The following is a 26,761-nucleotide window of genomic DNA, read 5'->3' as shown; positions in this document are numbered from 1 at the left end:
TATATCGTATATACAGGAGTTGGCAAACTGTTTTAGTTTACATAATTTCGTTCTTATTCTATTTGCATTTTGGTAGTAGATTTGTAACTGGGTATTTAAAAGTTTTTTTTACTTACAATTTGTGGATGCCCTCTAACATATTTAATAGTTAAGTCAGTTTCTCCTGCTGTAATTCTTTCTTCCAACTTGATCCGTAATTGACGCAAGAGCTCTCTTTCCATTGGCGTTGAATCTTTTTTAACACGCACGTCACTTAGTTGTGATACATTAGTAACCAACCGCCTTTGCTTGAATATTTTATAGGCTGCCGTTTTATTTTCAAATATTACTTTAAGTGGTCTAATTTTATTTTCAGATGGTTTACCTAGCCTAAAAGTAGTTAGCACAGTAGACTCACTTACCCCAGCACATCTAACTAGCATTTCAACTTGATTCTTGTCGTTGCTTTTCATTTCCTCATTATCTTCTCTATCCTCCTCAGGCAGGTTAAAAATAATTAGATTACTTAATTAAGGATTAAGAACGTAATGAATCTGAAGTGAACGACTATCTTCTAGCTCATTAATACTTACAATATTTGACTATATTAATTCCTAAGACATCATTTCCGTTTGAATTTTTTCTGGGTGAGAATAGTGATTGAAGCTATGACGCCACGCTTCCTTCATCTGTACCATTTCATTAAAGGAAAGTAAATAAACATGTTTTACACTAAAGTAAACTGTTTAGTACAGATTAAAAGTTTCATGAAAAGTAATTTAGTAAAATTGCTGTAAATGAAAGACGTTAGATTGTTTTTATGAGACTGACCAAAAAAAAGAAGATAATTTTTCGAAACTCTCTTGATTAATATCTATGTTAAGATATTTTTTAATCCAAATACATGTAATCGTGAAGGTTATAGACAGTTTGTGATTTGTGATTGAATGTGTAACCTTGATGAAGAGGTAATATGATGTAATTCGCTTTAATTCAAATTAATTATGTAATGTATACTCAATCAGTTTATGAATTCATTTTTTATTACCTGTTTGTTTTAAAAATGACTAATAAAACTTTAAGATTAAGATAAATGAATATCGATTGATGATGATTAAAAAAATTGTACCCTCAATTTTCGCGTTCCTACGCTTTTCTCATCTCCACCAAATACGTAAATTGTTTCCTTTTACTGCGTAACAATCGATAGTTACCATATTTCAACGGCTCTCTGACTTCTCAAATAAAATAACCACATGGTAGGTTACTAGGTTAACGCTAAAACCTAACTGAGCACGATATTTCATTAAAGAACATCAAGAGAAAAAGTGACTAAACGAAATACTCTATTGTTTTATTATTGATTCAGTCACATAGTATTACATTCAAACCATTTTGCTCATTTTCTCTTCAACTTTTTAAGTGTCTCAATAGACTTTTGTGTCTCTTTTTGATTAGCTGAATCATCGCATGGATCGCAGGGCTGGTGATGCGTAGTATCTGGTGGTGGGCAACATTCATGTACGAACCTACTCCAAGATGGAGGTCTATACGGCTTATCCTCCTGCATGTAGATTTCGCACGGAGGCTGCCATTGGCCTTGTTTCTCTGGACAAGGAGGCGGTTTCTTACGATGCCCTTTTTTCAGTTTCACCGTTATTTCACAAGGATTTTCCCTTTCCACACAAGTCTCTTCCTTTTTCTCACCGCAGCTTTTGTCAATTAAACTACTATAGGTGGCAGTGTCCATCTGGAAAAAATAAAATTGAAAAATTTGAATTTTCTTTTTTTTTAGAAAAAGCCGATCTAATCTGCATCAAAAAATATTAATAATGAGTTTTTTTTTCAGCTCAATATTCGGTGATGGACAGTCTTAAAGGGATAATGGATAATGAGAGAACACTTTCCAAAGGCAAGCGAGTTAACCTCAGGTGTTGTCGCGCCTTAAATTAACTAATAACTATGCTAATTTAAAAAAAATTGAATATTTAAGGACGTAAAAGATAAATAATTGAATAAAAAGAAAAAAATAGTAATGCCTATTTTTACTGACGGGCTTTACGTACAACTACCAATTAGGTGTCGTGGACGGAGGCAACAAGCAAACATACTTTACTATAAATTTCTTTTATTAACCTTTAAATAAAATCCAAGGCCTAAAGACCAGGAATCGAACCCAGTACCACAATGAAAATAAACAAAAATTGTAATAAAAGCACAAAACACAATAATAATTTTAAAAATATGCATTTCATCGTGGACATTTTTCGTATTTTTGTTTTTATATTACATGTGCTAAAAATTGCAGTCGCGCCGTGTTGGCTTCATGGCCAACTGCCGTAGAATCTAAGGTTCTTAAGCAGAGAAGGTTCTTAGTTTGTTCACAGATTCTTGCATTGAGAATGTCCTGCAATGCTTGCAGAGTTGGTGTTCACGGTAGTTTTTGTTCCTGGTGGAAAACAGATTTACGTTTGGCTTTTATTTTGTGGTTGAGGCATATTTAAAAAAAAAACTGTTTTTAGCGTGTATGTGGGAACCATAGAGGAATTTATGTGTCATAACTAGGGAACGGATTCGTATGTATTTACATATTTTTTTCTAGGCAATTTATAGACGTTTTTCAACTAGAAGTATTCATACTGACACTTTTTAAGCCGTTTGAGCCTACTTTTATTTCACATATTTCCACATATTTGGATGTTATCGCATATTTGATTAAAATAAATAAATATTTCTACATATTTAATCAAAATATGTACATATTTTTCATTTTGGGCATATTTTCATAATTGGGAGGTGTTGACAGGAACTGTGAACCACAGACTGTAGGGCTGTGAATCACAGTGGTTAAAAAAGTGTTCTTAAAAGCACCAAGACGCATTAAAATGCTAAAAGATCTCTATCCAGACTTGTGCCTTCCACCAGAACCAATATTGACAAGATGGGGTACTTGGCTGGAAGCAGCTCAGTATTACTATGAAAACTACAATAAAATCAAGAATGTCCTTTCACATCTCGAAGACGAAGCAGTAGCGATAAATACAGCCAAGCCTTTATTCGAGAAACCTAATTTAAGGAACGACCTTGCATTCATTTCTGACAATTGCGTATTTCTTGCACAAGCCATTACCCAACTTGAGTCCCAAAATGTTCGACTGACAGAAAACGTGTCCAACGTTAAAAAAGTCATCGAAAAGGTGGAAGGAATACCTGGGAGTAAGGGAGATCTGATCAGATCAAAACTGGTAGAAGTACTGAGCAAGAACAAAGGGTGGGAGACCATCTGCCAGATTTCTGATATTATCAGTGGAACAGAAGTCACCTCAGAACATCGTGTACCCTTTACAACCAACGAGATAACTTCTTTCAGCAAGGCACCTATAACATCTGTAGATGTTGAGCGATCTTGTAGTCGTTACAAGTCCATCTTACGCCCAGATCGTCGTCACTTTACGTTCCAACATTTGAAATTTCATGTGGTTGCAAACAATTTCGAAGAGTGAAGTTTTCAAAATTAAAAATTTAACACATCTTTTTATAAATAGTAAAAATGTTCTTTGTTGTATAAATCATTATAACTTGTAAAAACAAATTATTTTATTCCTAATAAATTATTATAAATTGTAAAAATGTTCTTTTCTTGTATAAATAATTATAACTTGCCCCCCCCAAAAAATTCCATTTTCATAAAAAAAAAATGTCCATTTTACTTAAATATTCCAGAAAATATTTTAAGAAAATCACATATTTTCCACATAATTGACGAAAATAAATGCATATTTTAATTAAATATTTGGCATTTTTAAATACATAAAAATCCGTTCCTTAGTCATAACACATACATACATATATACACTTAAGTTTTCGGTGACTAGGTGTTGAATGAAGGAATAGTTTTTACATTTTTATTTGGTTACATAACTACATATATAATGCATATCTTACCTTGTTGAATATTCCTCCATTCAAACAACTTCCAGAACCACGCAACAGTGTGGGTATCCTGCTGGCAAATACCTAAAAAAAAAGAAATTATTCATATTTTTGCAAATATAAATTGGTTAACTCAAAATTAGAAGCTATCAATCCCTTCTTCTCCGAACTGGATAGTCTTGGGTGAAGCGATGAGAAGCACTAGTATGCGAAATTTCAGAAGTCACTAAGGACAGAACCCTAGTCACGAATTCGGCACAACAGAAAAAAGAAAAAAAAAGCAAAATTTAATCTTAAACCAAACTTTCTTTAGATCTGAGAAAAAATGAAAGTCGTAGGGTGCCAAATCTGGTGACTAAGATGTACGATCCAACTACTTGGTACATAAAATTTATCAGTTTAAAGAGTGCCAGAGCATCTCATAGGATCATAATTTTTTAAACCAAAATCTCAAATAATTTGTTTTTTTTTATTGTCTATGCAAATGTAAAGAAAAAAGAAAAATCAAGAGACCTAAACATCCATTATGATATTAAGATATCATTGACTACGTCTTCAATAATACTTTGGGAATTTAAATAAATCGAACAAACTTTGTATTTTAATCTTTTTAGTATTTAAAGTGAATGTTAAAACAAATAGCACAAGCAGCGAGAAATTAGAGTGGTAAAGAAAAACAAAAAGGAAAAATTTATTTGTACACGATTTCCACAATACTACCTTAGTAGAAGGTTGTAACATTTTCTTTCGTTTTAATTTTTTCTATACTTCTTGTTCATTTTTAATCCTTGCTCGCACTTGACTAAAATTTTTTGTTTTGTTTTAGATTTCACATGTTTATATTTAAAACATATTGTTGAATAAGATGACAATCAAAGTAAAGAGTCATTTGATTAATTAACTTTATAAATAAACACTGCCAAGTTTTGGGATACGAAAACTGAATTTATATATCGATTCTTCACTTTCGAGTTATAGTACATTAAAAATTATTATGATCGCTGCTTACATGTAATACGTAATTCTGTAACGAGTGTGTCGGGACAAAAAGTTAAATATTTGTGCTAACTAATTCTGTGTTCAATTTTAATTTTTTTTTTCTCGCCATTATAGCCCTATTATTGGATTTATTTAATCATACCTTTATTTTATTTCCTTTATTATCAATTTGCTTTCTTGGCCGGATAAATGTGCTTAGTTTTGGGTTCAATTTAAAAACAAATTTCGTTTGGAAATCTCAAAGGAAATAAAAGTTGAACTTCTTTGAATCTATGGACATCAAGTATTATTACTAGAGATCTTCAACTTCATCAAACTTGGTAATATCGCCATTAACATCTACAGAAACTGTCGCTTCTTTCCAGATTTTTTAACAATTTTGTGTGTCAAGTATTCTTATTTTAACAAATACTGTGGTAAAAATTAACTGACTCTTTATGGGCATTCAATAGTATTTAGACTAGCTTCATTTCTTTAAAAGAATTACCTAAAGAAATTATATAAAGTTCATAAAGAAACCAGATGTAAACAGTCACCTGACTTTCACGTACATTTTTCATTTTCTACAAGATCATGCAGATCTTAAGAACAAGGGACCATCATGAAGTCATCAAAGATCCTTTTGTAAGTTGACGCTATTTTCTGCATTTCTTGAGTAAAAGGGCGTAGAGCAATTATTTTATTTGAAAACAAACAAATTGAGTAAGTTTTTGTCAAAGCTTGCTTACGAAAATGAAAACTTGTGTAAGTGTAAAAACATTTAGTTGTAATGCTAGAATTCTACTTGAAACTAGTAACTTTTACCAAAAGCATAGTTCGACTTGCTTATTACATAATAAATTTGATGACGGCAGAAGCTTGTCGTCCCAGCATCCCTTACCACAAACAATAATCTCACGATAAAATGTGTTAGCTTAATGCTTGTTATTATAAGTTCAAACGAAGGCCTTTTACCAACTGCCTGGAAAATTATGAAAACTCAAAGAAGATTTTATTTACACTGTCGATGAATTAATGTACTTCCAACTTGGAATTTAGCCTGACCCAAGTTAAGCTTCATACAGGATTGATCGTACTATATACGGCATCAGTACTTAATTTGAAGAAACCAACTTAAAATGAAGTTTCATGTACTAAAAAAGAAGGTAACTTAAAGTGAATACATATTCATAGTCTTAAAATAAATAAATAACATGTAAATGAAAAACAACACTTCTTTATTGCTGTAGAAACTACATGAGCGTTAGAAATACTACATTTCATCAAAATTTTCTTCAGACTACTTCTCAAGAAGATCTTTAAGCATATCAACAATGATTTTCATATTTGCCTTATTTTGTGTCTCCTTTGCTATGATGCCTAAAAGTGCTGGAAAGACTTTTGTCTTTCCAGATTTATATTGTGTAACAATTTTTGGATTTTCTTTAATAGCTTTCTGGCAAATATTGAACAATATTTTTGGATCAGATATTTGCTTTAAATCAGCTTTATCTATAATCTAAAACAAATTACGATATAAAATACAAATAATTTTTTTTTAAATTATTTAAATTCTATTCTAATTATTTAAATTATTATTCTAATTACCTCATGTGGAGACAATGGGTTACCATAGGCAATTTCATCCATTATATGGCGAGCAGTGATTAAATTAATTTCACCATTTTGTAACAGGTCTATAATTTCGCCTAAGTTTTTAGAATTAAATTTGCTACGAAAAAATAAATAAATCAATAATAAAATAGAAATTAATTAATTTTATTAATTTTTTACTTTACTCCTCATTTTAATGGCCTAATTATCGTACAGGAATCAGAACAGTTCAACTCTAAAAATGGCACATTAAAAGAGAGCTTAATTTAACTTATCTCTAACAAATATCGCATAAATATCGTCTTCGGTAAATTTAATAGGTGCATTTCCTTTCTTACAACAGTAGAACTAAGTTTTATCCCACAAATAGAAATCGATGGACAAAACTAAATGTGGAAAGCAAATATGCATGTCAAAATGGGCTTCTAATTACTCCAGATCTTTTGAATTTTTTTGTATTCTGCTTAAAAATTACTAAATAACTACATAAATTAAAATTAGCATATTTACCGATTTCCTAGAGAATATAATCCTTTATTTAATAAAGTTAATAATTCAATACATAAAATATTACCAACTGTCTTTGGTATTCTTTTTGGATTTGCAGACATAATATCCACAAATAGTAATAATAGAGTTTCTTCATTCTAACAATGTAGAAAATATGTTAGTTATAAGTAGGTTAACCAATAAATTTTTAAGTAATAGACTGACGTATTCTATTACTTTTATAAGTAAATTATTACTTACAACTAGTTGTAAAATCAATTCCATTGGCAATCCATATTTTTCTTTCAATTTTTGCCGAGTCACTTCCGGCAATTCTGGCAATAGTGCTTTTAATTCTTCTACATTTATTAAGCCTTCAATCTTATTTTTATCAATGTTAACTCTTAATGGGGGTAAATTTGGTTCTGGCATGAATCTGTAATCCTTAAATAATTTTATTTATTTGTTAATGTTAAGGGCACAATAATTTTCCATAAAATCGAGGAAACTATTAGAATTTCTAATACCTGCTTAACTTCTTTATCTCTCATTGGTAAAGTCTGAGAGGAAATTGGATCCCATGATCTAGTTTCATTAGTTATTTCTCCTTCCGATTCCAGAACTTTTATCTAAAAAAAAAAATCGCTTTCTAAATCATCTATTTTTTTCTCGTTTTTGTTTTGTTTTTTACACCATTTTTTGGGAAAACTGCTGTACGTCCCTAGTTACGGCTATCTATTGTAAATTATTATCAAGGGATGATCGTCAAAAACTGCATGAAAAAGCGTAACGTTGAAAAACACCCAACTTTGATATTAAACAGTGAATATTATATATTTGTGAAAACTGCACAGTATCTAAGCGATCGAGAGACAAGTAACTGTCTTAAATATTTCACGCAGCCGCCCAGGTCTTCGTAATGGATCAAATAGATGTAAATTTGGACAACTTAAGACACAAATTGTTCAGCTAATCGAGAAAATTATTAGAATTTCTAATACCTGCTTAACTTCTTTATCTCTCATTGGTAAAGTCTGAGAGGAAATGGGATCCAATTCCCCTATTCGCCGTAAAGTGGTACTTTTAAGCCAAAAATTGACCTACCAGAAGAGTTATGTACTTGATAGAACAGATTTTACATTTTCCATTTCATTTCATTTACAAATGGATTCAACGATTTTCATTTAACGTCACACACTAATTGCCCACATGTAATAGATGGATACGTGGTTTAAGTATTAAAACTGGTCTAATACTAATTTACTTACTACACCACAGTTGAGCAATAATCAATAAATACGGATGAATTTGACGGAAGCGAGTAGCTAACATTATTTTACTTAAGTTTCTTATATTGTTACATTAAATAACCATATTGGACTGTTCTGCAGAGGCGGGTGGTTCCCACTGAAATGCCTTCCTGATGTAAAATATTCTAAGTACCTCTTTCAGGGATAGATATACAGTCTAAGAATCAGCATACATTCCGTCTATATGAGTAGCTGAATGCATGACAGGCGCCATTTGGCAACTAATGCATGGTTATGAATAAAACAGGCGCTCTTAAATGCGACAGAGATCTTAGTATTTATTGAAGTTAACAATCACGTTAAGTAAAAATTCAGAAAAAAAAAACTTGACTATTGAAATAAGAGAAAGCCTTAATTTTTTGTTTTGTTTTTACATTTAGTAGTAACTTGTATTAAAAAAAAATGTTACATTACTTGTCTTTCAATTTCAAAATCTATGGCATTCGCAACTCCTCTTATACTTCCAATATTTTTCACTTCCGTTCTAACACCAAACGGCTCTCCTATTCTATGGATAGAAATGTTAGCATCAACTCTCAAAGCACCCTCTGGAAAAAAAATAAGGATGTTTGTTATTAAAAGAAGCGTATATTTAGAGAACATTTCTAACTAAATATCCATTAATTCTAAATTTTAGACTTAGTGGCCGTCATAACAAAAACGTAACCTAGTAGAGATGTAATAATTAAAAATCTGTTTGTAAGATTTGCAACAAATTGGGAATTTACAACAAAATTATGCAAGAAAAGGTGATCTTGATGATGAATGGCAAGGAAAGAGGTAGAGAATGATTATCTTAAGGAGAAACGACTAAGCCATCTAATCTTATTTAATGTCATTTTTCTATACTAATAGTATCTGCCTAAATTGTTATTCGGCAAAAAGCATTCAGTTTATTTGTATATTATATGTATGATAGAATTGAATAAAGTAGCGTTATACTTCGGAGACAGATTTAATAGTTTTCGTGTGGAAATGAGTAAGATTCACATTTATATAGCATTTTCCAGTCAAATTAAATTGTTTTGGCAAGGTATTATTTCTTAAATCAGAACTTACGAGCTATTTTGCTCAAACTCTTTTGCATCTTCATTCCACCATCTGCGTACCAATAGAACTTTTTTTAAACTCTGTACCTTAAAGAGATGGATTAAATGGCTTAGGGTTAGTAGTTATACCAAGTTCCTTAGATGAAGGTTTAGTGTGTGAAAAAAGTACTATTATTGATAGGAGGAAGTCGGATGAAAAATCGGAGAAAAGTGGTCTTAAGTGCTGATAAAGTGGTAATACTTGTCGAAAACAGATGTTTAACTTGATTGAAATAGTGAAGTAGAGTGAAGTGAAATAGAGAAATAATGAAGGCTGCTGAAAAATGCTATTTAACAATATCAATAGCCCAGCAAAATAAAAAAAGCTTAAGGTGCAACGACCTCAGATGTTATTACGCCTTAAATTTAATAGGAGAAACATTAAAAAAGGAGAACAGATGTGTTCATTAGATAGGAGAAACATTAAAAAAGGAGAACAGATGTGTTCATTAACCTCGTGGTAATCACTAACAAGTGTATAGATATAGAAATGATTTTTTTTCTGTGAATCGATGACAATGCAAGTTCATTTTTAATAACACCTTCACAGGAAAATCTATTATACTTCTTTAAACTATTGTTCTACTAAAAGTTTTGTCATTAATTCAAAATTATTACCTAACCTTCCATTTTACAGGAACAAGTATTTATTTTCAACAGAATAAGCACTAATTCTTTAACTAAAGCTGCAGCCTCTTCACCATCAGAGAGATCTGGTTCAAATACTAATTCCATTAATGGGATCCCAGCTCTATTTAGGTCTATTAAACTTCTGAAAATTTAATGCAATTTAAATTAAATCTAACTAGTTAACCACTTAATATCTCTTAGAACTTAAGCTACAATTCTTACCACCTGTGAGCTCCTTCATCATGCAATGATTTTCCACTGTCTTGTTCTAATTGTATCTGTTTGAGCTTTGAAGATTTTACATAAGGAGTCTTATGTTTTCCAGGATTAAATACCTGAAATTTAAGGACACCGTCGTTGGCCAATGGAAATCTCTGCTGTGTTATTTGATAACCTGCCTAAAATTTGTTTTTTAAAGTAAAAACTGATCATTAAAGTCAATAAAAGAAATTAATAATTCTAGAATACTTACAGGTAAATCAGCATAAAAATAATGTTTACGATCAAACATAGACACTTCATTCACATGGCAGGACAGAGCCAAGGCTGTTAATAAACCCATCTCTACACACTTTTTATTCAGCACCTATACAATGAATGATTAATATCTTACATTTCATTAATAGTTAGGTCTATTAGATTACTTACTGGCAATGTGCCTGGTATGGCAGCATCAAAAATGGAAACATTATCGTTTGGTGCACCACCAAATAAGGTGGAAGCACCCGAAAATAGTTTAGATTCTGTGTTTATCTGCGCATGAACTTCTAATCCAACCACACTTTTCCACTTGACTCTTATTTTTAAACAAAAAAAAAAGGAAGAAAAAAGTTATTGCCAATATTAATTAAACGCTTTCTGAAGTTAATTCATTTAACAATCTACCTTTTGCCTTGTGCTGTTGAATAATTCAAAAATAAAAATGCCAATATAGGATGTTTTCTTTTAACATTTATGCAACATTCTTGGAATATTTTTCTTTGAAACATAACTACACTAAATACACGGACACTTCTTTAGACTACCATGTCTGAATAGAAAACAAATGGAAGGTTATAAAATGATATGGTAGTTTACATCCATATCAGGCGCCAAGTTAATGCAAAATTTTATTCTCATATTCAAATGTATTTTTAAATTTTCTTAAAAAATGTAATAAATATTTAAAACATACAATTTTATTGATTACATTTTGAATAAGTTAAACGTTTATTTAAAAAAATATTTAATTCATTCATTATTATTCTGTTTAATAAAAAAAAATTCTGCAAACAATAGCAATAATCGCTAATTAATTTTAAAATTATCCATTGAATTCAAATCAACACATGAAATATTATTAGACAGAAGATTTAAATAAAAGTCCAATTTTACACATGTGAGCTCCGTACGTTTGGGATTCCGATCCGGTGCGCCATTGTCTATTGACGAATCACGTGACGTTAATTTCTGGTTACTAATTTAGTGTCTCTAAAAATTTATTTAAAATTGTTAATAGTGTAGTAACGTGTTTTCCTAGCAAAATGGACACGCGGAAACTCACAGATATCTTTAGAGCAACTATAGATCCTTCGCAAAGAGTACAGGCAGAGGAACAACTAGAACAGGTTTGTAATTCCGCATGGCCGACAGCCATAATCGTAAAACTTCAAATACATTAATTTGTTTTACTGCATGGGATAATTTTAAATGAATAATATTTAATATTGTAATTTATATATATAAAAAAACACAGTTCTATCATTAATCTGATTGAGTATCATTTATAGAACCATTACTTTAAATTCTTCTCACTTTTCGTCTTGTTTAAGTTTTAAGTTCTTGTTTTTAAAACTTATAGTTGTAAACGTATAACGTTATAATTTTGATTAATTAATTTTATATAATTGTAAAGGGAGTTACTAAGTTTTTTGTAACATAAAATTGGGCTTAGTTAGCTAATTAATTTCGTCCATGACTTTACAAAGATATCTGATGATGTGATTTTAATGATTTACAGATGAAAAAGATTATCGGATTTGCTCCTTCATTGTTGCAATTAATTATGATGTCAGACATAGACATGCCAATCAGACAAGCTGGTAAGATGCAACAAGTCATTAAACATTACAGTAAAGAAAACTACAAATTTTTGTTGCTAGCTTACTTAATTGGTTGAGTTAATTCTTAGTTAGCGTCAATTTAATCAAGTATGTATTTTTTTAAATATTACCTCACTAGGTGCAATATACTTGAAAAATCTAACAACTCAACATTGGTCCGAGAAAGAAGGAATGGATTCGCCTGGATTCGCTCTCCAATATACACTCCATGAACAGGATAGAGCTATGATCCGAGATTCTATTGTAGACGCTTTGGTTCATGCACCAGAATTATTGCAGTATGTTGAACATCTTTGGAAACTTAATGTATTAATTAATTAATTAATTGTTAAGAAAGACATTTCAAAAAATTTATTAAGACATAGTTTAAAGTCACTTTGATGTGATAAATTGCAAGCCCTAGGCAGGGAATCGAAACCAGTACCACAATACATATTAGCTTTGCTTGCCTAGAAATGTTTGACACACTTCAACCATAAATGTCAAATGTGGATAGTCCTTTTAAGCACTCATCAATGTTATACTATGCTGCAAGTACCTATGCGAGACATTCCAAACACGTCTACGTCTTGTCCAGAGCGTTTTCGGGATGATTAGCTATATCTTAAATTAGTTGGGGTCAATATACAGAGGAAGTTTGCTCATGTCTCTTTTTTGGAAAATTTTAAAACAGTTCTATACAATTGATTGCTTGTTGCAAGATCAAATTTTAGGTGGCATCTTTTGACGACATTAGAAATGTTTTAAACTATGTCTATTATATTTGTTGCAGGACCAGTCTTTCTAAAATATACTTATAAAGTTTTACTAATTTCAAAAATAGGAATTGATTAACAAATTCCATTAATTTTCAAAAAAAAAAGTAGTTTTAGAAGGAAGGAAGTTTTAAAGGAAGCAATCAACCATTTAATGAAAACATCTTAATGTATTGTATCCAGTGGTTTCATTAACTTCCTGCCTATTTATTAATTTTTGTTTAAGGATTCAGTTGGCAATGTGCGTCAGCGTCATAGTGAAACATGACTTTCCCGGGCGATGGACACAAATTGTTGATAGAATTAGCATATATCTACAGAATCCAGAACCAGCCAGCTGGCAAGGTTCCTTGATATGTCTTCATCAGCTTGTAAAAACTTTTGAGTACGTATGAGATTATTTTAATTATTACTGCTTGCCGCATAACCCCCTTCCTGTTGAAGTATTAGATTAGTACTTTCAACCGTAACTTTTTTAAGCTTTTAGCAGTTGCATGTTTTGGGGCCGTCAAGTTTGCTTCTTTTTTTTTAATTAGTTCGAAATAGTTTTAATTAATGTTCACCGATCAACACGATACATAAATGTTCAGGAGTACAAAAGCATTGCGAAAAACCCATTGAAATTAACAATACAAGTGTAAGATCCTCTTTTCTTCTAGAAAGATGATTAAAATTTAAATAATTCTAAACACAAACAAGTCATGGTGCTTTATGCTTTATTTTCTTAGTAATTTTTCTTCTTACGCTTGGTCATTGCTTGAAATTTTTATTATAATCACCCTTGTAGTGCAATTTAAGATTGTTTTTCTGATTTAAATGCCATCGTCAGTTCTAAAAGATCCAGGGGTGCAGAACATGACTTGGATGACATCAATGCAGAAGTAAAAATAAACGGAGGTAGGAATTTAGGCAACTTCTTGTAATCGCTAATATCCAAGGAGGGTTTTTAGGGGCTGATCTCCCCAAAAGTATGTTTTATAAATAAAAGTTTTTCACTGTGAACGTGCTACAGAGAATTTTATAGCATTTTGTTAAAGACTTAACCAATTTCCTTGTAAGCAAAACCAGGAAAATTGAATGTAGGTTAATATTAAAATTTACTGGGTGGTTGACCTGAGTGATAAGAGTGTCTAATTTGGCTCTCATTCCTGTCTTATTTGATTAAACTTAAAAAGTCTCCAAGAAGACCCTCCTGGACAAAGCTTGGAGGTATTTTCATCTCCAAAAAGTTGGGACTTTCAACCATTCAATAGAATAAGTTTTCTGATTCTAACCAATTCTTAGCCCATATTTCATATAATTTAACTATTTCTCCTACGAATAATTCTGGTTTCTAAAATTTCGATGAGCTAGATGGATTTTATGAAAGAGACTATACTATGATTATTGTCGTAAAATCAATTTTCAATTTTTGGTGTCATTTGTTTTTAATTTGATTTCAACTTTGAGCATCAGTTGCTGCCAGTAATTAGAGGGGGGGAAAATTTCATTCTCCAGCGGTAAGTAAGTACATTTCTCACATTGCATGCTATTAAATGTGTGTAAATGTAACTAGAACACAGTTTTTAATGTATAGAAATGCATGTTTAGAAAAATGTAATCACAATACGACGAAATAATAAACCTGCGTTATTTTAATTAAATATGTCTCGATTCTGTTACTATAAATAAAATAAGAAAGGAAACTCGGTTCAGGGAGATTCATGTTAAGGGATTCCTGTTTCTTTTAATCAGGACACCCCAAGGTGGGGGACCAGTTACGGGATTACATTAATCTTCTTTTACTTTTCTTAAAAATATATGAATTATTTAGATATGCCGTCTTGGTTAAAAAACTGTATAAAAAATGCCTTTTTGTTTTGAAACAGCATTGGGAACAAGTCTTGCTCTCTTTTGTGCTGTTGGGGAACTGAATCGATATATTGTTCAGAAAATTATTATTCTTCGAAGTGATTTATTCGTCGATACCTGACGAGGAAAAGCGCACCTACCTAGCTTTAAAAAAAAAAGTACCAGACACCTTTATTTTAAAGTGATAATTAGTTTTTTCAATAGTTTTAGAAAACTGATAGAAACCGGGTACCGTCTGTGGTTCGGGTTTTAAAAAAATTGGCCGTGGTAAGCTAATGGATTTCCCTCACCTTTTACCTGAAGAACAAGTTGGGCCTAGAAAATGGGAAATGAAGGAGTATCTTGACGTTATAGTTTTTTCACTGCAGGATTTTAAGTTTTATTGTTCACCAGGATCGGGAAATATCCTTTTTGAACCTTGTGAGATCGTAGAACGATGGTTATATTATAGACGGGAACAATAGTCCTGTTTTAGTAGCTATTAGTTTTTGAGATATTTTTAAATTAATCGATTCAAATTCATAAAATTAAATTTTTAATAGGCCCCCACCCCAAAAAAAAAAAAAAATTAAATACCGGGTAAAAAAGTAATTACATTTTGATCAATGCAGAGTTACCCATTATCATTGATCTAAGTTGCATCTGTTAGCAGATATAGAAAGGCGCAAGAAAGAGTTCCATTGCATGAGGCCATGAATCTTCTACTTCCGTTGATCAATCAGTTGTGTATACGACTTCTGCCAGAAGATTCTGAACAGTCTGTTCTATTGCAGAAACAAATGTTGAAGATATTCTTTGCGCTAACACAGGTTTGTATCCATTATAAGCATTATTTTAGTATTGATTTTGTATAATGTTAGAGTGTGGCGTCGCGTTAAATTCTTTGACTCGAAAACGCGTCAGTCTATATTACTTTCTAATACTCGACTAAGAGAAGGAGTTGTCATCCTGCAGTTCTTCCATGCTGAGTTTTTAGCGGAAAAAGAGGTTAAAAAAAAAAGTTGTATATTTATCTGTCAACACTGTATTTGAAAAAACAAAAGAAAAAGTGCATTTTCATCTTTTGATTAGGTGCCAACACAGGATACCGCTACAAAAGTTTGGGACAAAGTGGCCGGAAGTGCCACTTCACTGAAGCAATTTTTCAGTTTACTAAATTTTCTATAAACTTAGTAATATATATACATTCATACACATAGATTTATAATTTTTACTTAAATAATGTTTTAGAAACATTCGTTTTAGAGCCGTTCTTGGGAAGAGGTTGAGATAAGCAACTCATTAAAGGTTCAGATTTACTTTCGGGTATCCTAAAGAGCCTAGAGGGGTGGTGAGCTTTGAATACGTAGGACTTGGTCATCTTTCTCTGTGGATGTAAAAGTAAGCTCAATACTGTGGACTTTACGATAAGATAAGATTCTAATAGGGCGGCCTTTAAGGCCTACGCCACTGCGACCCTTTTGGATCTATTGTGGCTCCCCTTCTCTAGGAGCTCGCCCTCCAGTCCCGTCCGTTTAATCAGACTCTTAATGCTGGAGAGCGACTCTTGGGTAAAACTCTCAAGGCCTTGGTTTTTCCTCCCCGAGCCAGACAAGCCCCTCACACTGACACAACACGTGCAGTGCTACTGTGGACTTTAATGCTATGTCCAACAATTCAATGAAAGTAATAAATTTAAAAAAAACGCATTTTTTCTTCTTTTTTTCCAGTATGTATTACCGTTGGATTTAGTAACTAGAGAAATATTTTCACAATGGATGGAAATTGTACGTCAAGTGGCTGACAGACCTGTACCAGCGCACACTAACTCCATTGATGAAGAAGAACGTCCAGATTTACCCTGGTGGAAATGTAAGAAATGGGCACTTCATATCTTGAATAGGATGTTTGAAAGGTATGCCACCCAAGATAACAAATTGTCTTTTTGTGAAAAGATTCTAATTTTATCTTCTTCTTCTTTTTGCTCATTCTATTATAGTAAAAGAAGTCAAGCGTGCTGAGTTTTGTCTTGGAGTTTTCACCGTTTGAATTTTATTAAGTGAAGAAAGGGAAAATTTTTGGCCACCCAACAAATTATACTTTGATAATTTGACGAATAAAGTCAAAAGATAATTTCTAGCTCTGCGGACCTAAACACGTTAATCAATTATTAGTATACTTTCTTTAATTTCCAAATTTACTTTTTTTCTAGATACGGTAGCCCCGGAAATGTGGACAAAGAGTATGCTGAATTCTCTGTTTGGTTTTTAAATACTTTCTCAGCTGGTATTTTGGAAGTTTTGCTTAAAATTCTTGACCAGCATATCAGGAAGATGTATGTTTCGCCCAGAGTTTTACAACAAACATTGAACTACCTTAATTTGGCGTGAGTTTTTTTTTAAAATAATTACTATATTGCCCAATTATTCTGGTATCATGAAACTGTTCCAGATTATAAAGTTTAGTTTTATTAATAATTGACAGGATAAGCCATGGCCATTCTTGGAAGTTTCTAAAAGCACATATGTTTCCCATAATCCAGGATGTCATATTCCCGTTGCTATCTTATTCACAGGCTGATGAAGAGATGTGGAGTTCGGATCCCCGTGAATACATACGAGTTAAATTTGGTAAACTATTATTAAAATAGATTTCATGCAATAATTCTATGTGTAAAAACTTCAGAAACTATTCAAAAAAAAAAACATTATGCACAGACTTTGCAAATTATCTTTTTACAGACATATTTGAAGATTTCATATCACCGGTAACAGCAGCGGCAACGTTACTTTTGTCGGCATGCAAAAAACGAAAAGGTATGTTGCAGAGGACAATGAATTTAGTTATGCAAGTGTTAACATCAGGTGCAGACCCTAGACAAAGAGATGGGGCGCTGCATATGGTGAGTGGTTTTTTACTTTCTTTTATTGCATATGTAAGATTAAGTATTGTTGAGATCATGACAAATTTTAAGATGTTAATTTTTTATTGGAAATGCTTGTCTTAAATACTCGCTTAGTACCAAAAATGGATTTTTACAAATTGATCTTCCTCTCACACACACACTCTCCCTTACATAAGTACCCTGGAGTCCCAGCCCATTTCTCTAGCTACTTGATACGTTAGTTTAAAAAAAAAAAAAGATTTTAAACTATTTTCTAACAGGTTGGCACTTTAGCTGAGATACTATTCAAAAAGAAACCATACAAAGAACAAATGGAACAGATGTTAGTGCAGTACGTATTCCCGGAATATGCTAGTCCACATGGACACATGCGAGCCAGAGCTTGCTGGGTCATGCACTATTACAACGAAATGAAGTTCAGATCTGAAGAAAACTTAGCCAACGCTGTACGTTTAACAACAAATGCTTTACTAACTGACACAGATCTACCAGTTAGGGTGGAGGCCGCCATTGCTCTACATTCGTTGGCCGATCAGGAGAAAGTGGAACCAATGCTAGAATCTCAGGTATTCTATTTTCTGGATATTAATACACAAACATTATTTTTCCTCAGATGTTGATGCGCCTTAAAAAATAAATAAACATGTTTAATAAATTAGTGGTACTTTTGTATTGAGTAATTAAAACTGCTTAACTGTGACGCAGTATAATAGAGTATCGCCTCTTTCCTTGCAGTTACGTTGAAGAAGGGCTCATAGTTTACTTTTAAATTTTTTCGAATAAATAAATAGCTGCTCTGGGTCTCGAACTGGATTCACTTATTAGTGCACACGTAACCACTACTCCGAAAATCCGCTACCGCAATAAAACGATGATTCAATCACTTCCATGATGAAGTTGAACATCCTTCATCATTTTCTTAAAAACTCCTTCAATGAGCTCCATAAAACTTTTGATCTGCAAAATATATATATATATATTTCGGTAATTTTAATTTTAAAACATTTACCCCAGAAAAAGTTCAGGGAACTTTTGGAAGGAGAAGGGATTAACGGTATTAAAGGGTGCCATTTTGCTGATAAGTCGGGTATCATCACTTACATAATATTGGAAGGAGAAAAACTCCTTAATTTTGTGAGGGAAAGTAAAAATTAAGACTGTTTACGTCATGAAGAAGTTCGATGAAAACAGTTAGTCTCGTTGTGTCTATTAATGGTATGTTAGAGAAGTGCGATAACAGCAATATGCTTAACTGTATTAATGGAATAGGCTTTTTCTAAAAAAAAGCTTAATTTAATAAAAAAAAAAAAAAAAAAAAGAAGTGAAATTAACTATGTAACCATAAATACCAAGTAATATATTCTTAATCTCGTTTACTTTAATAGATTAAACCAATAACGTTGGAGTTGCTGAGCATCATTAGACAGACAGAAAACGATGAGCTGACCACTGTAATGCAAAAATTTGTATGTACGTACGCGGAACAAATTGGTCCGATAGCTGCGGAAATCTGCCAACATTTGGTAAGTTGATTCTTTTCTATTTTACTATAATTATTACATTTTTAATAATTAATAAAAATAGTACATTAATTTGTAAAAATCTTTCAAAGGCTGCCACATTCAGTATGGTATTGGAAACTGACGAAGGTACAGATGAGAAAGCAATCACAGCCATGGGTCTGCTCAACACAATAGAAACATTAATCTCCGTGATGGAAGATCAACCTGAGATTATAGCCGCCATACAGCCAACCGTTTTACAAGTTATTGGGCATATTTTCACACATGGAGTCATGGGTACTTAGTTAGTAGTGATATTTTTTGTTGTATTTTTAAAGGCACGTCAACATCTGCGAGGTCCAGAGGCGCTCGCTGTTTTTTTTTTTTTTTTTTTTTTTTTTTTCAGAGCAATGTCGGCCACCATACTGGGAGGGGTTCTTTAGTTTTTTGTAGACAACACTGTCCATCACCTAACATTGAGCTATAAGAAGCTCCCTAGGATGAGAAAGACTAAGGGCTAGTTACTAGATTAGAACCTGGGATCTCCGCGTAGACATCTAATAACTACTCGTAACCACATTGCTGATCTCGACCTTAAAAAAAGCCAGTTAATCTTAATTTTATAAAATAGGAAACTTTAAAAACAAATCTGAATGGACACTAACGTCATTTTTTTTTAGTTTTAATTTATAAATTTTCCTCAGACTTGGACTTATTAGTAAATGTTCGTTCGTTTTAAAAAAGTTTATTTCAATATTACAAAGTTCACCTAAAGGAAAAATTAATCTATTCAGTCATATGGCACTTTAGCGAAGTCCCGAACCACTCCTCTCCACAATACCATCCTCCATACCGTAAAATGTCATGAAAACAAATGTTTAAAACAAAATAGTATTTCAAGAAAATCACAATAAACAGAAGAATTTTCACCCTTGGGGCACAAAATTTTCTTTTTAACATGGAATTTTCTCGAATCATTTATAAAGGGCCGGATCCAGAATGTCCTTGGGAGAGGGAGAAAATGGCCAATGTGCCACGATTACTGGTTTCCCTAGGGATGGCCTTAAATCAGTTCCTTTTAATATTGATATTATTATTGAAGTGAAATTAAATAATTATTATTTTTGGTTGAATAAATTTCTGCATTTAGCTCTTATTTAAAGAGTAAAATAAAATAAAAATTTTGATTATGTTTCAGAATTTTACGAAGAGGCATTTTCATTAGTTTACGATCTTACGACTAAAAGTATATCACACGATATGTGGAAAGTTTTTGAACTTATCTATCAGGTAATTAATTGCCTGTTTTATTTGTCCCCCTCCCTCCAATTAATGTACTTACTTGAATAGGATGAAAAATTATTGCCATTTCAGTCGTATTACATTTATTCTGCCGGAGCTTTCGACCTAGGGACTAGGTCATCTTCAGGGCTAGTTTACAAAGTAATATTTTACATTACAGGGTTGGTGTGTCTTCTGTCTTGTCTGTTCATGGTCTGACAAGACAGAAGACACACCAACCTTGTAATGTAAAATATTACTTTATAAACTAGCCCTGAAGATGACCTAGTCCCTAGGTCGAAAGCTTGGCAGAATAAATGTATCACGACTGAAATGGCAATAATTTTTCATCCTATTGAAATTATGAATCAGTCACCAAAAATAATGAACAGTACTCATTTAAGTTTTTCAGTTTCATTAATTTTTGTTTTCAAAATATTTTAGGTATTTGAAAAAGATGGTTACGACTATTTTACGGATATGATGCCAGCATTACACAATTATATAGTTATCGACACACCGGCATTTCTTTCCAATCAGAATCATGTGTTAGCCATGTATAACATTTGTAAATTTGTAAGTATATTCTTTTGGAATGAAACTATCTTTCTCCCTTACATTCGGCTGGCCAGTTTTACAACATCGTGATTTCTTTTTAGGTACTGACTGTTGCTGATTGTTCAGAGGATCCGGAATGCCATGCTGCCAAACTGCTGGAAGTTATCATTTTACAGTGTAAAGGACATATTGATCAGGTTGGTACCAAAGTGAATCATTACATCTCTGAATCATTCACTGGCACAAGTTGTTACTTAATTGCTGATTGCGTCTTGTAACATTTAATTCATGTATCGTACTCTTCATCATTACTGTAACAGAAGTGGGATACAGTGCAAGGAGCTTCATTCTGTTTCAAATGTGATAAGTTGACTGTTCGGCCAATTTGGTGGTTTTTGGGCGAAATATCAAGAAAATGTTACGAAAAACTTTATTTTTATGGGACAAATTTTCTGTGACTTACGTACCCTAGTTTTTCTTTCTTATTTAATCTCCAAGATCTATCTATTCTTTTTTTTTGTGCAAAGTTTTTTTATTTATTCATATATATATATATATTTTTTCTCCAACAGTGTATCCCATCATTTATCGAATTAGCATTGCAAAGATTGACCCGAGAAGTGCGAACGTCCGAACTCCGAGCAATGTGTCTGCAAGTAGTGATTGCCGCACTTTACTATAATCCACAATTATGGCTTGAAACGGTAGATAAAATACAATTATCTATTCCGCCGACAGAATCTATTAGTGCACATTTTATTAAACAATGGCTACATGATGCAGATTGTTTTCTAGGGTAAGTTAAAAATTATTTCTCGTTTTTTTTTAATCAATTTTTGGTTAATAGTTCGTTAGTTCAGTTGTGAGAAGTGGATTAGCCCATTTCTCTAGGGTTTCTATGGCTTTCCCCGTGGAGGAAGAACACCCAAAGTATTCAACTGCATAGAGATGTTTTTCTCAAGTCATATTTAGACGATTTTCTTTTAAACGCCCTAGAATAATTTATTTCTAATCCTAGTTTGAAGAAAAGCATTTCCCGAAAAAGTGTTTTACATTTTCGCCTGATTTCTTTAAAGTTTTTGATATCAATTTCCCAAAATTCGCAATTTTAAATCTTCACATTAGGTAATATTAAATGCATACACAATATTATAATTAAATTTAATCTGCTTATTCTTAATTTAAAAAGAGAAAAAAAAGTTTTAATCCATTTTATCACTTTACAGTATCCATGACAGAAAATTGTGCGTTCTTGGACTTAGTACATTATTGGCAATGGGCCCTAATCGACCGATGGCTGTGAATGAATGCGCTTCGCAGATTATACCATGTTTAATATTAGTTTTTGATGGCCTTAAAAGGGCTTATGCAGGTGTGTATATCTCAAATGAACTTACACGATATATATTTATTTAGAAAGAGTTAAATTTTGAAGTTACACTTTGTTACGCCTAAATATTTCGTTTCATGAACAGCGAGAGCCCAAGAAAACCAAGAGGAGGAATCTGAGGAAGATGAATCGGAAGACGAAGGTATTGAGTTTGTTGTAATGCTTGATGAAAAAATCATCGTTGATTTCATCCGTCATAGCACGCAGCATCACCACTATCATGCTTGCTGATGAATCTTGCTGATTAGTTTAGAAGTTTTTTGAATGAAAATCAAAATTCTCTACTTCAATCTAATAAATCAACTTTTGATTTTGTATGAAAATTCGTAACCAGTAAGATATGTAACACGCATGCTGTGAACGGATAAAATCAACAACATTTAGGCCATCATTACGGCACTTTTCAACATCGCTAACATTTAATTTTAATGACATCACACAGCTACTTATGCAGAAAATTATAAAGTCATTGAATTGCTGATGTCCGTGATGCAGTTAAAAAAGTCTTCGAAAAGAAAGCAACGTGTTTATTACTAATAACAACAATTATTTCCGTTTTACTGGCTAGCTTAAAAAAAAAAAAATTCTTTGAGGTCATTTTGGCGCCCGTTAGCCCCAAATTTTCTGGCCGGTTCTGTACATCATACGTTTTGCCAAAATATTTCCCAGAATTGGTGCATTAATGATACTTTATAGAGCAACTAAACAGATTTTCCTCTGAACTGAACTATTTTTTTGGCCTTTTTACACAATATTCAGTTGATTATATCGTAGATAAACATTTTAAACAAAGTACATATTGTTATACGAAGTTACTTGCGTATTTTATTTTATGTTTAACATGGATAAATTCTGTCTACATGCTGAAAAAAATCTCTTTTATACTTAATGTAAGTTCATTCTGCATTATTTACTTTTAGCAGAATTTTTAATTATAAATTTAGGGAAGGGATTAGCTTATTGAATTTTCATGGGAGATCCTAGGTTCGAACCCAGCTACCAGCCCTTAGAATTTTTCCCCCTTCTAGGAGCTTCTTACTGCTCAAAGTTTGGTGATGAACAGTGTTTATAACGTGAAAACTCTGTTTGGAGACCAGCAGTGCATTGGAAAAAGCTCCGGTCGCCAATAATCTCAGATGTTGTGATGAACCTTAAATTAAAAAATAAAATAAAATTGTAATAAATTATTGCGATATTGCGGTAGAAACTATATTTGCTTCTATACCTTATGCAAAAAATAAAAATAAATAAATCATTTATTTGTAGCCTCCTTTATTAAAAAATATGAGTGGCACTTTTTTTTTCATTATAGTTTTATCAACCGATGAAGATGAAATAAATGAAAACAGTGCCGAATATCTAGAGGCACTAAAGCAGAAGGTAAACAAAGGCAAGAATTCCTTAGAGACACCTCTAGTAATCTCAAGTACTATTCAGGTTAAAAAAAATATATATGTATCTTTATTAACCTAAAGGTGATTTTTGTTTCTTTAATTTTTGTAAACATAGTGCTTCTATTGCTGTAGGATAACACTAGTGATGATGACGAAGATGATGATGACGATGACGATTATGACGCAAACGATGAAACCGGATTCGAGGTCTATACAACGCCTTTAGATGAAGAAGATACGGAAATAGATGAATATGTAGTTTTCAAACAAGTTCTATTAAGTAAGTAAATTTGATTTATTTCTTACCTCATAAGAGTACAAGTATATTGTCGTAGCTGCCTGTTCCTTCAAAAGCCCAATTAAATGAAATATTCTAAATGGTCGAATTTATGAAAATTAAGATAATTTATTTTCACCGGAAATATAAAATTTAAATACGAAAGCAAATAGTTGTGGCAGATGTTCGGAGTGTGTTGTACTTGTTGTGTGAAAAGTGAACCCCCCCCCCCAAGCAGAAATATTACTATATTGAATCAGCTGCTTAGTGCATTTTCCAGCCTGTGAGTAGTGTTCTCTCGTTTCAAGGCAACTCTGTCCTCTGTCAGATTCCTAGTTATTAAATAATTGATGATTGTTTTTCATAAAATCGCAGCTCTAGAAAGCAGTGACCCAATGTGGTATAATGCACTAACGTCCAATCTAAGCCCAGAACAACAAACAGCCCTGAGAGAAGTGTTGGTATTAGCAGATCAACGAAAAGCGGCTGCGGAAAGTAAAAAGATAGAACAGAGCGGAGGTAAGCCACTGCCATTATGTTATTATTTATTTAGTGCCTTGCATTACCGGTGTTTTTGTCGTAACTATTTGTATACGTTAGCCAATAAGTTTATGATACACGATAAATCTGTAGATTTAGTGATAGGATAGATCTTATTTTCAAAGGTACTGGTGGACAAAACAACAGGCTTAGTGGGCAAATTTCCTTTTTTACACTTTTACCTAGGATTTCTGGGTTTTCCATCAGTTTTCTTTTCCAATTTCATCTCCTCTGGTCTCTTGGAGTCAAAGATCTATCTAGTCTCTTGTGGGTCATCAGATTTTTTTTTGTTTTTTTTTCATCTTACAATGACTAGTTCTTATTACGCAAATAGTAAAGTTATAAAAGGCAAGCTTCCTGCTTCTGCCATAATCTGCCCAATGGCTTTGAGTTAACTCAGTACCAAACCTGTAGAGGCATTTTCTGAGCCCTAGAGTGCCTAGTCCAGCCTGAGATCCGTGGCCGAATTCCATTTCCGTCCTAATCACCCCAAGGTTAGATGCATGTTAGCACCAAGTTATACCTTATCAGCCAAAACGCTCAAGATGTAAACAGCCAGGGATAAAGAGTTCAATGCTGGACAACCAGGGTTGTCTAGACTAGAGCAGGGGTCGGTAACCCGGTGCTCTTTTATCCAAATTGTATGGCTATTCAGCCTGTCTAAAATGTATTGTATATTTCAATTTTATTGAAACGAATGAAAATTTCATTTATTAAAGTAAAAAGATATTTTTCCAAAAAGAATTTTAAATTGAGATTTGGTTTGAAATTGAATAGAATTATATTAAAATACAGTACGAAATATATCGGACTGCGCCATTTTCATTCAAACACAGGTTTAGTTATTATTTATTTGTTTATTTACTTCGCAAAAAATGTGAAAATAAATGTATAAAACATTTAAATGTTATTGAATATCATAAAATAATAATTTGCGAATACAAATGATCTACAGAGTTTGTTTACAGGATCATCCTTGCGACTCTTGGTAAGATTTATTAAAATTATTTAAGAAAAAAATGGCTCTCTACCTAAAATAGGTTGCCGACCCCCTGGACTAGAGCATTGAATCCCTAACTTTTTTTCGCCTACAATTTCAAAATACTATAATTCGTTAAATAAGGTTTTGTTATGTAAAATGACTTCCAGCAAACGGCATTGGCCATGCTGTACACCTTTTGCCCTTGTCACTTTTATTATTTTATTTACTGTATTTATTTAAATAAAGGTTATAATAATAATATTAATTAAACTTGTGACTTTCAAACTGTTTTAATGTACACAACTATAACTACATTATACATTGTTCCTTTGTTTCAGGTTATAATTTTGTAAACCAAACTGTACCTACTTCTTTCAATTTTGGAGGTAAACCATTAGGACGGTAATTACATGTGTGTGATCTATAAATAAACAAACAAACAAAATATTCATTGAATGCAAGAAATTTTTAAAGAAGTTCGATTGGAAGAAGAAGAAAAATAATAAGATATTTGTGAAAACTCAGTGAACAAAAAAAAAAAAGAAAAAAAAAATATACTGTTCCTCTTTTATTTGCTATTATTATTATTATATTTAAAATAACATAAATTAATAATAAAAAAAGAAATAATAGATTTTAAACTATTTTAAATTTTTGTATATATTATATATTATAAAAAAAAGTGAATATTCGTTTAAAAAATAAAAATAAAAAATAGGCGGTAGTGAGTTCGGACTGTATAAAGAATTGTGAAGTAAAACAAAACAAAATGAAATAAGCTTAAGGAATAATTTTATTTATAAATATAGTGAAAAAGCGACTTTTGCTAAAATAAAACAAAAAAAATTATATATATATGTATCTATAAGTAATTTATCTTTGGCGCTACTTTTCTAATAAATGTTCAATTTTGGTCCGTTTGAATATTTAAAAAAAAAAAAAAAAAATAGGAATAAATATTTTTAAGAATCAGCTGTGTGTCGTTAGAAAGGAACCAAACATTACTGTTGTCATTTCAATTGAGGTATTTATTTTTTAAAACAATTACGAAAACTTTTGTTTAAAAAACCTGTTAACACGAAAAATAAAAATTCTTTTAAATTGTTTGGAATAAATAATGTGGGTTTTTTTCGTTAGAAAAACTTCGTCCTATTAGAGATGTAATTTTTTTTGTTTTTATCTTCATGCTTAACAACATGTTAATTTTGTTAGTTCTGAACATGT

The 26,761-nt window shown here is 31.9% G+C and overlaps 3 protein-coding genes and 1 long non-coding RNA gene across 6 annotated transcripts; 2 read left to right on the top strand and 2 right to left on the bottom strand.

The window, feature by feature from the left end:
• Window positions 1-1,312: 1,312 nt before the first annotated feature.
• Window positions 1,313-4,794, bottom strand: LOC141450148 (uncharacterized). Its single transcript, XM_074120277.1, has 3 exons — window positions 4,633-4,794; window positions 3,925-3,996; window positions 1,313-1,729 (listed from the first exon to the last, which is right to left on the bottom strand). The coding sequence occupies exons 1-3, from the start codon at window positions 4,651-4,653 to the stop codon at window positions 1,379-1,381; spliced, it is 444 nt and encodes a 147-aa protein (XP_073976378.1). The 5' UTR covers window positions 4,654-4,794; the 3' UTR covers window positions 1,313-1,378.
• Window positions 4,795-5,916: 1,122 nt separating this feature from the next.
• On the top strand, window positions 5,917-6,456 carry LOC141450150 (uncharacterized). The gene is made up of 2 exons (XR_012455955.1): window positions 5,917-6,056; window positions 6,141-6,456. It is a non-coding gene; the product is annotated as an uncharacterized lncRNA (long non-coding RNA).
• GatB (glutamyl-tRNA(Gln) amidotransferase subunit B, mitochondrial) lies at window positions 6,108-11,090 on the bottom strand. 2 transcript variants are annotated; one of them, XM_074120264.1, is made up of 11 exons: window positions 10,907-11,090; window positions 10,670-10,817; window positions 10,494-10,607; window positions 10,247-10,419; window positions 10,015-10,163; window positions 8,718-8,851; window positions 7,521-7,622; window positions 7,255-7,437; window positions 7,015-7,151; window positions 6,499-6,622; window positions 6,108-6,409 (listed from the first exon to the last, which is right to left on the bottom strand). In XM_074120264.1, the coding sequence occupies exons 1-11, from the start codon at window positions 11,008-11,010 to the stop codon at window positions 6,191-6,193; spliced, it is 1,587 nt and encodes a 528-aa protein (XP_073976365.1). In that variant the 5' UTR covers window positions 11,011-11,090; the 3' UTR covers window positions 6,108-6,190. The 2 variants fall into 2 exon arrangements, with proteins under 2 accessions (XP_073976365.1, XP_073976366.1); XM_074120265.1 differs by lacking the exon at window positions 10,670-10,817 and having other exon boundaries at window positions 10,907-11,055.
• A 320-nt stretch (window positions 11,091-11,410) lies between these two features.
• Window positions 11,411-26,506, top strand: msk (importin-7 msk). 2 transcript variants are annotated; one of them, XM_074120255.1, is made up of 22 exons: window positions 11,411-11,628; window positions 12,021-12,102; window positions 12,242-12,401; window positions 13,105-13,263; window positions 15,382-15,538; window positions 16,439-16,623; window positions 16,921-17,094; window positions 17,193-17,338; window positions 17,450-17,610; window positions 17,874-18,179; window positions 18,999-19,136; window positions 19,226-19,412; window positions 20,314-20,405; window positions 20,841-20,972; window positions 21,056-21,151; window positions 21,527-21,750; window positions 22,181-22,326; window positions 22,430-22,486; window positions 23,657-23,781; window positions 23,871-24,018; window positions 24,391-24,534; window positions 25,876-26,506. In XM_074120255.1, the coding sequence occupies exons 1-22, from the start codon at window positions 11,545-11,547 to the stop codon at window positions 25,941-25,943; spliced, it is 3,171 nt and encodes a 1,056-aa protein (XP_073976356.1). In that variant the 5' UTR covers window positions 11,411-11,544; the 3' UTR covers window positions 25,944-26,506. The 2 variants fall into 2 exon arrangements, with proteins under 2 accessions (XP_073976356.1, XP_073976355.1); XM_074120254.1 differs by having other exon boundaries at window positions 11,412-11,628; window positions 15,379-15,538.
• The last annotated feature ends 255 nt before the right edge of the window (window positions 26,507-26,761 follow it).

Source organism: Rhodnius prolixus, unplaced genomic scaffold (genome assembly GCF_049639745.1).
Source record: "Rhodnius prolixus isolate KJV_2025 unplaced genomic scaffold, Rpr scaffold_2, whole genome shotgun sequence".
NCBI lineage: Eukaryota > Metazoa > Arthropoda > Insecta > Hemiptera > Reduviidae > Rhodnius > Rhodnius prolixus.
Note: the sequence above shows the minus strand (reverse complement) of the source record. Positions and strands in the feature narration are given on the sequence as shown.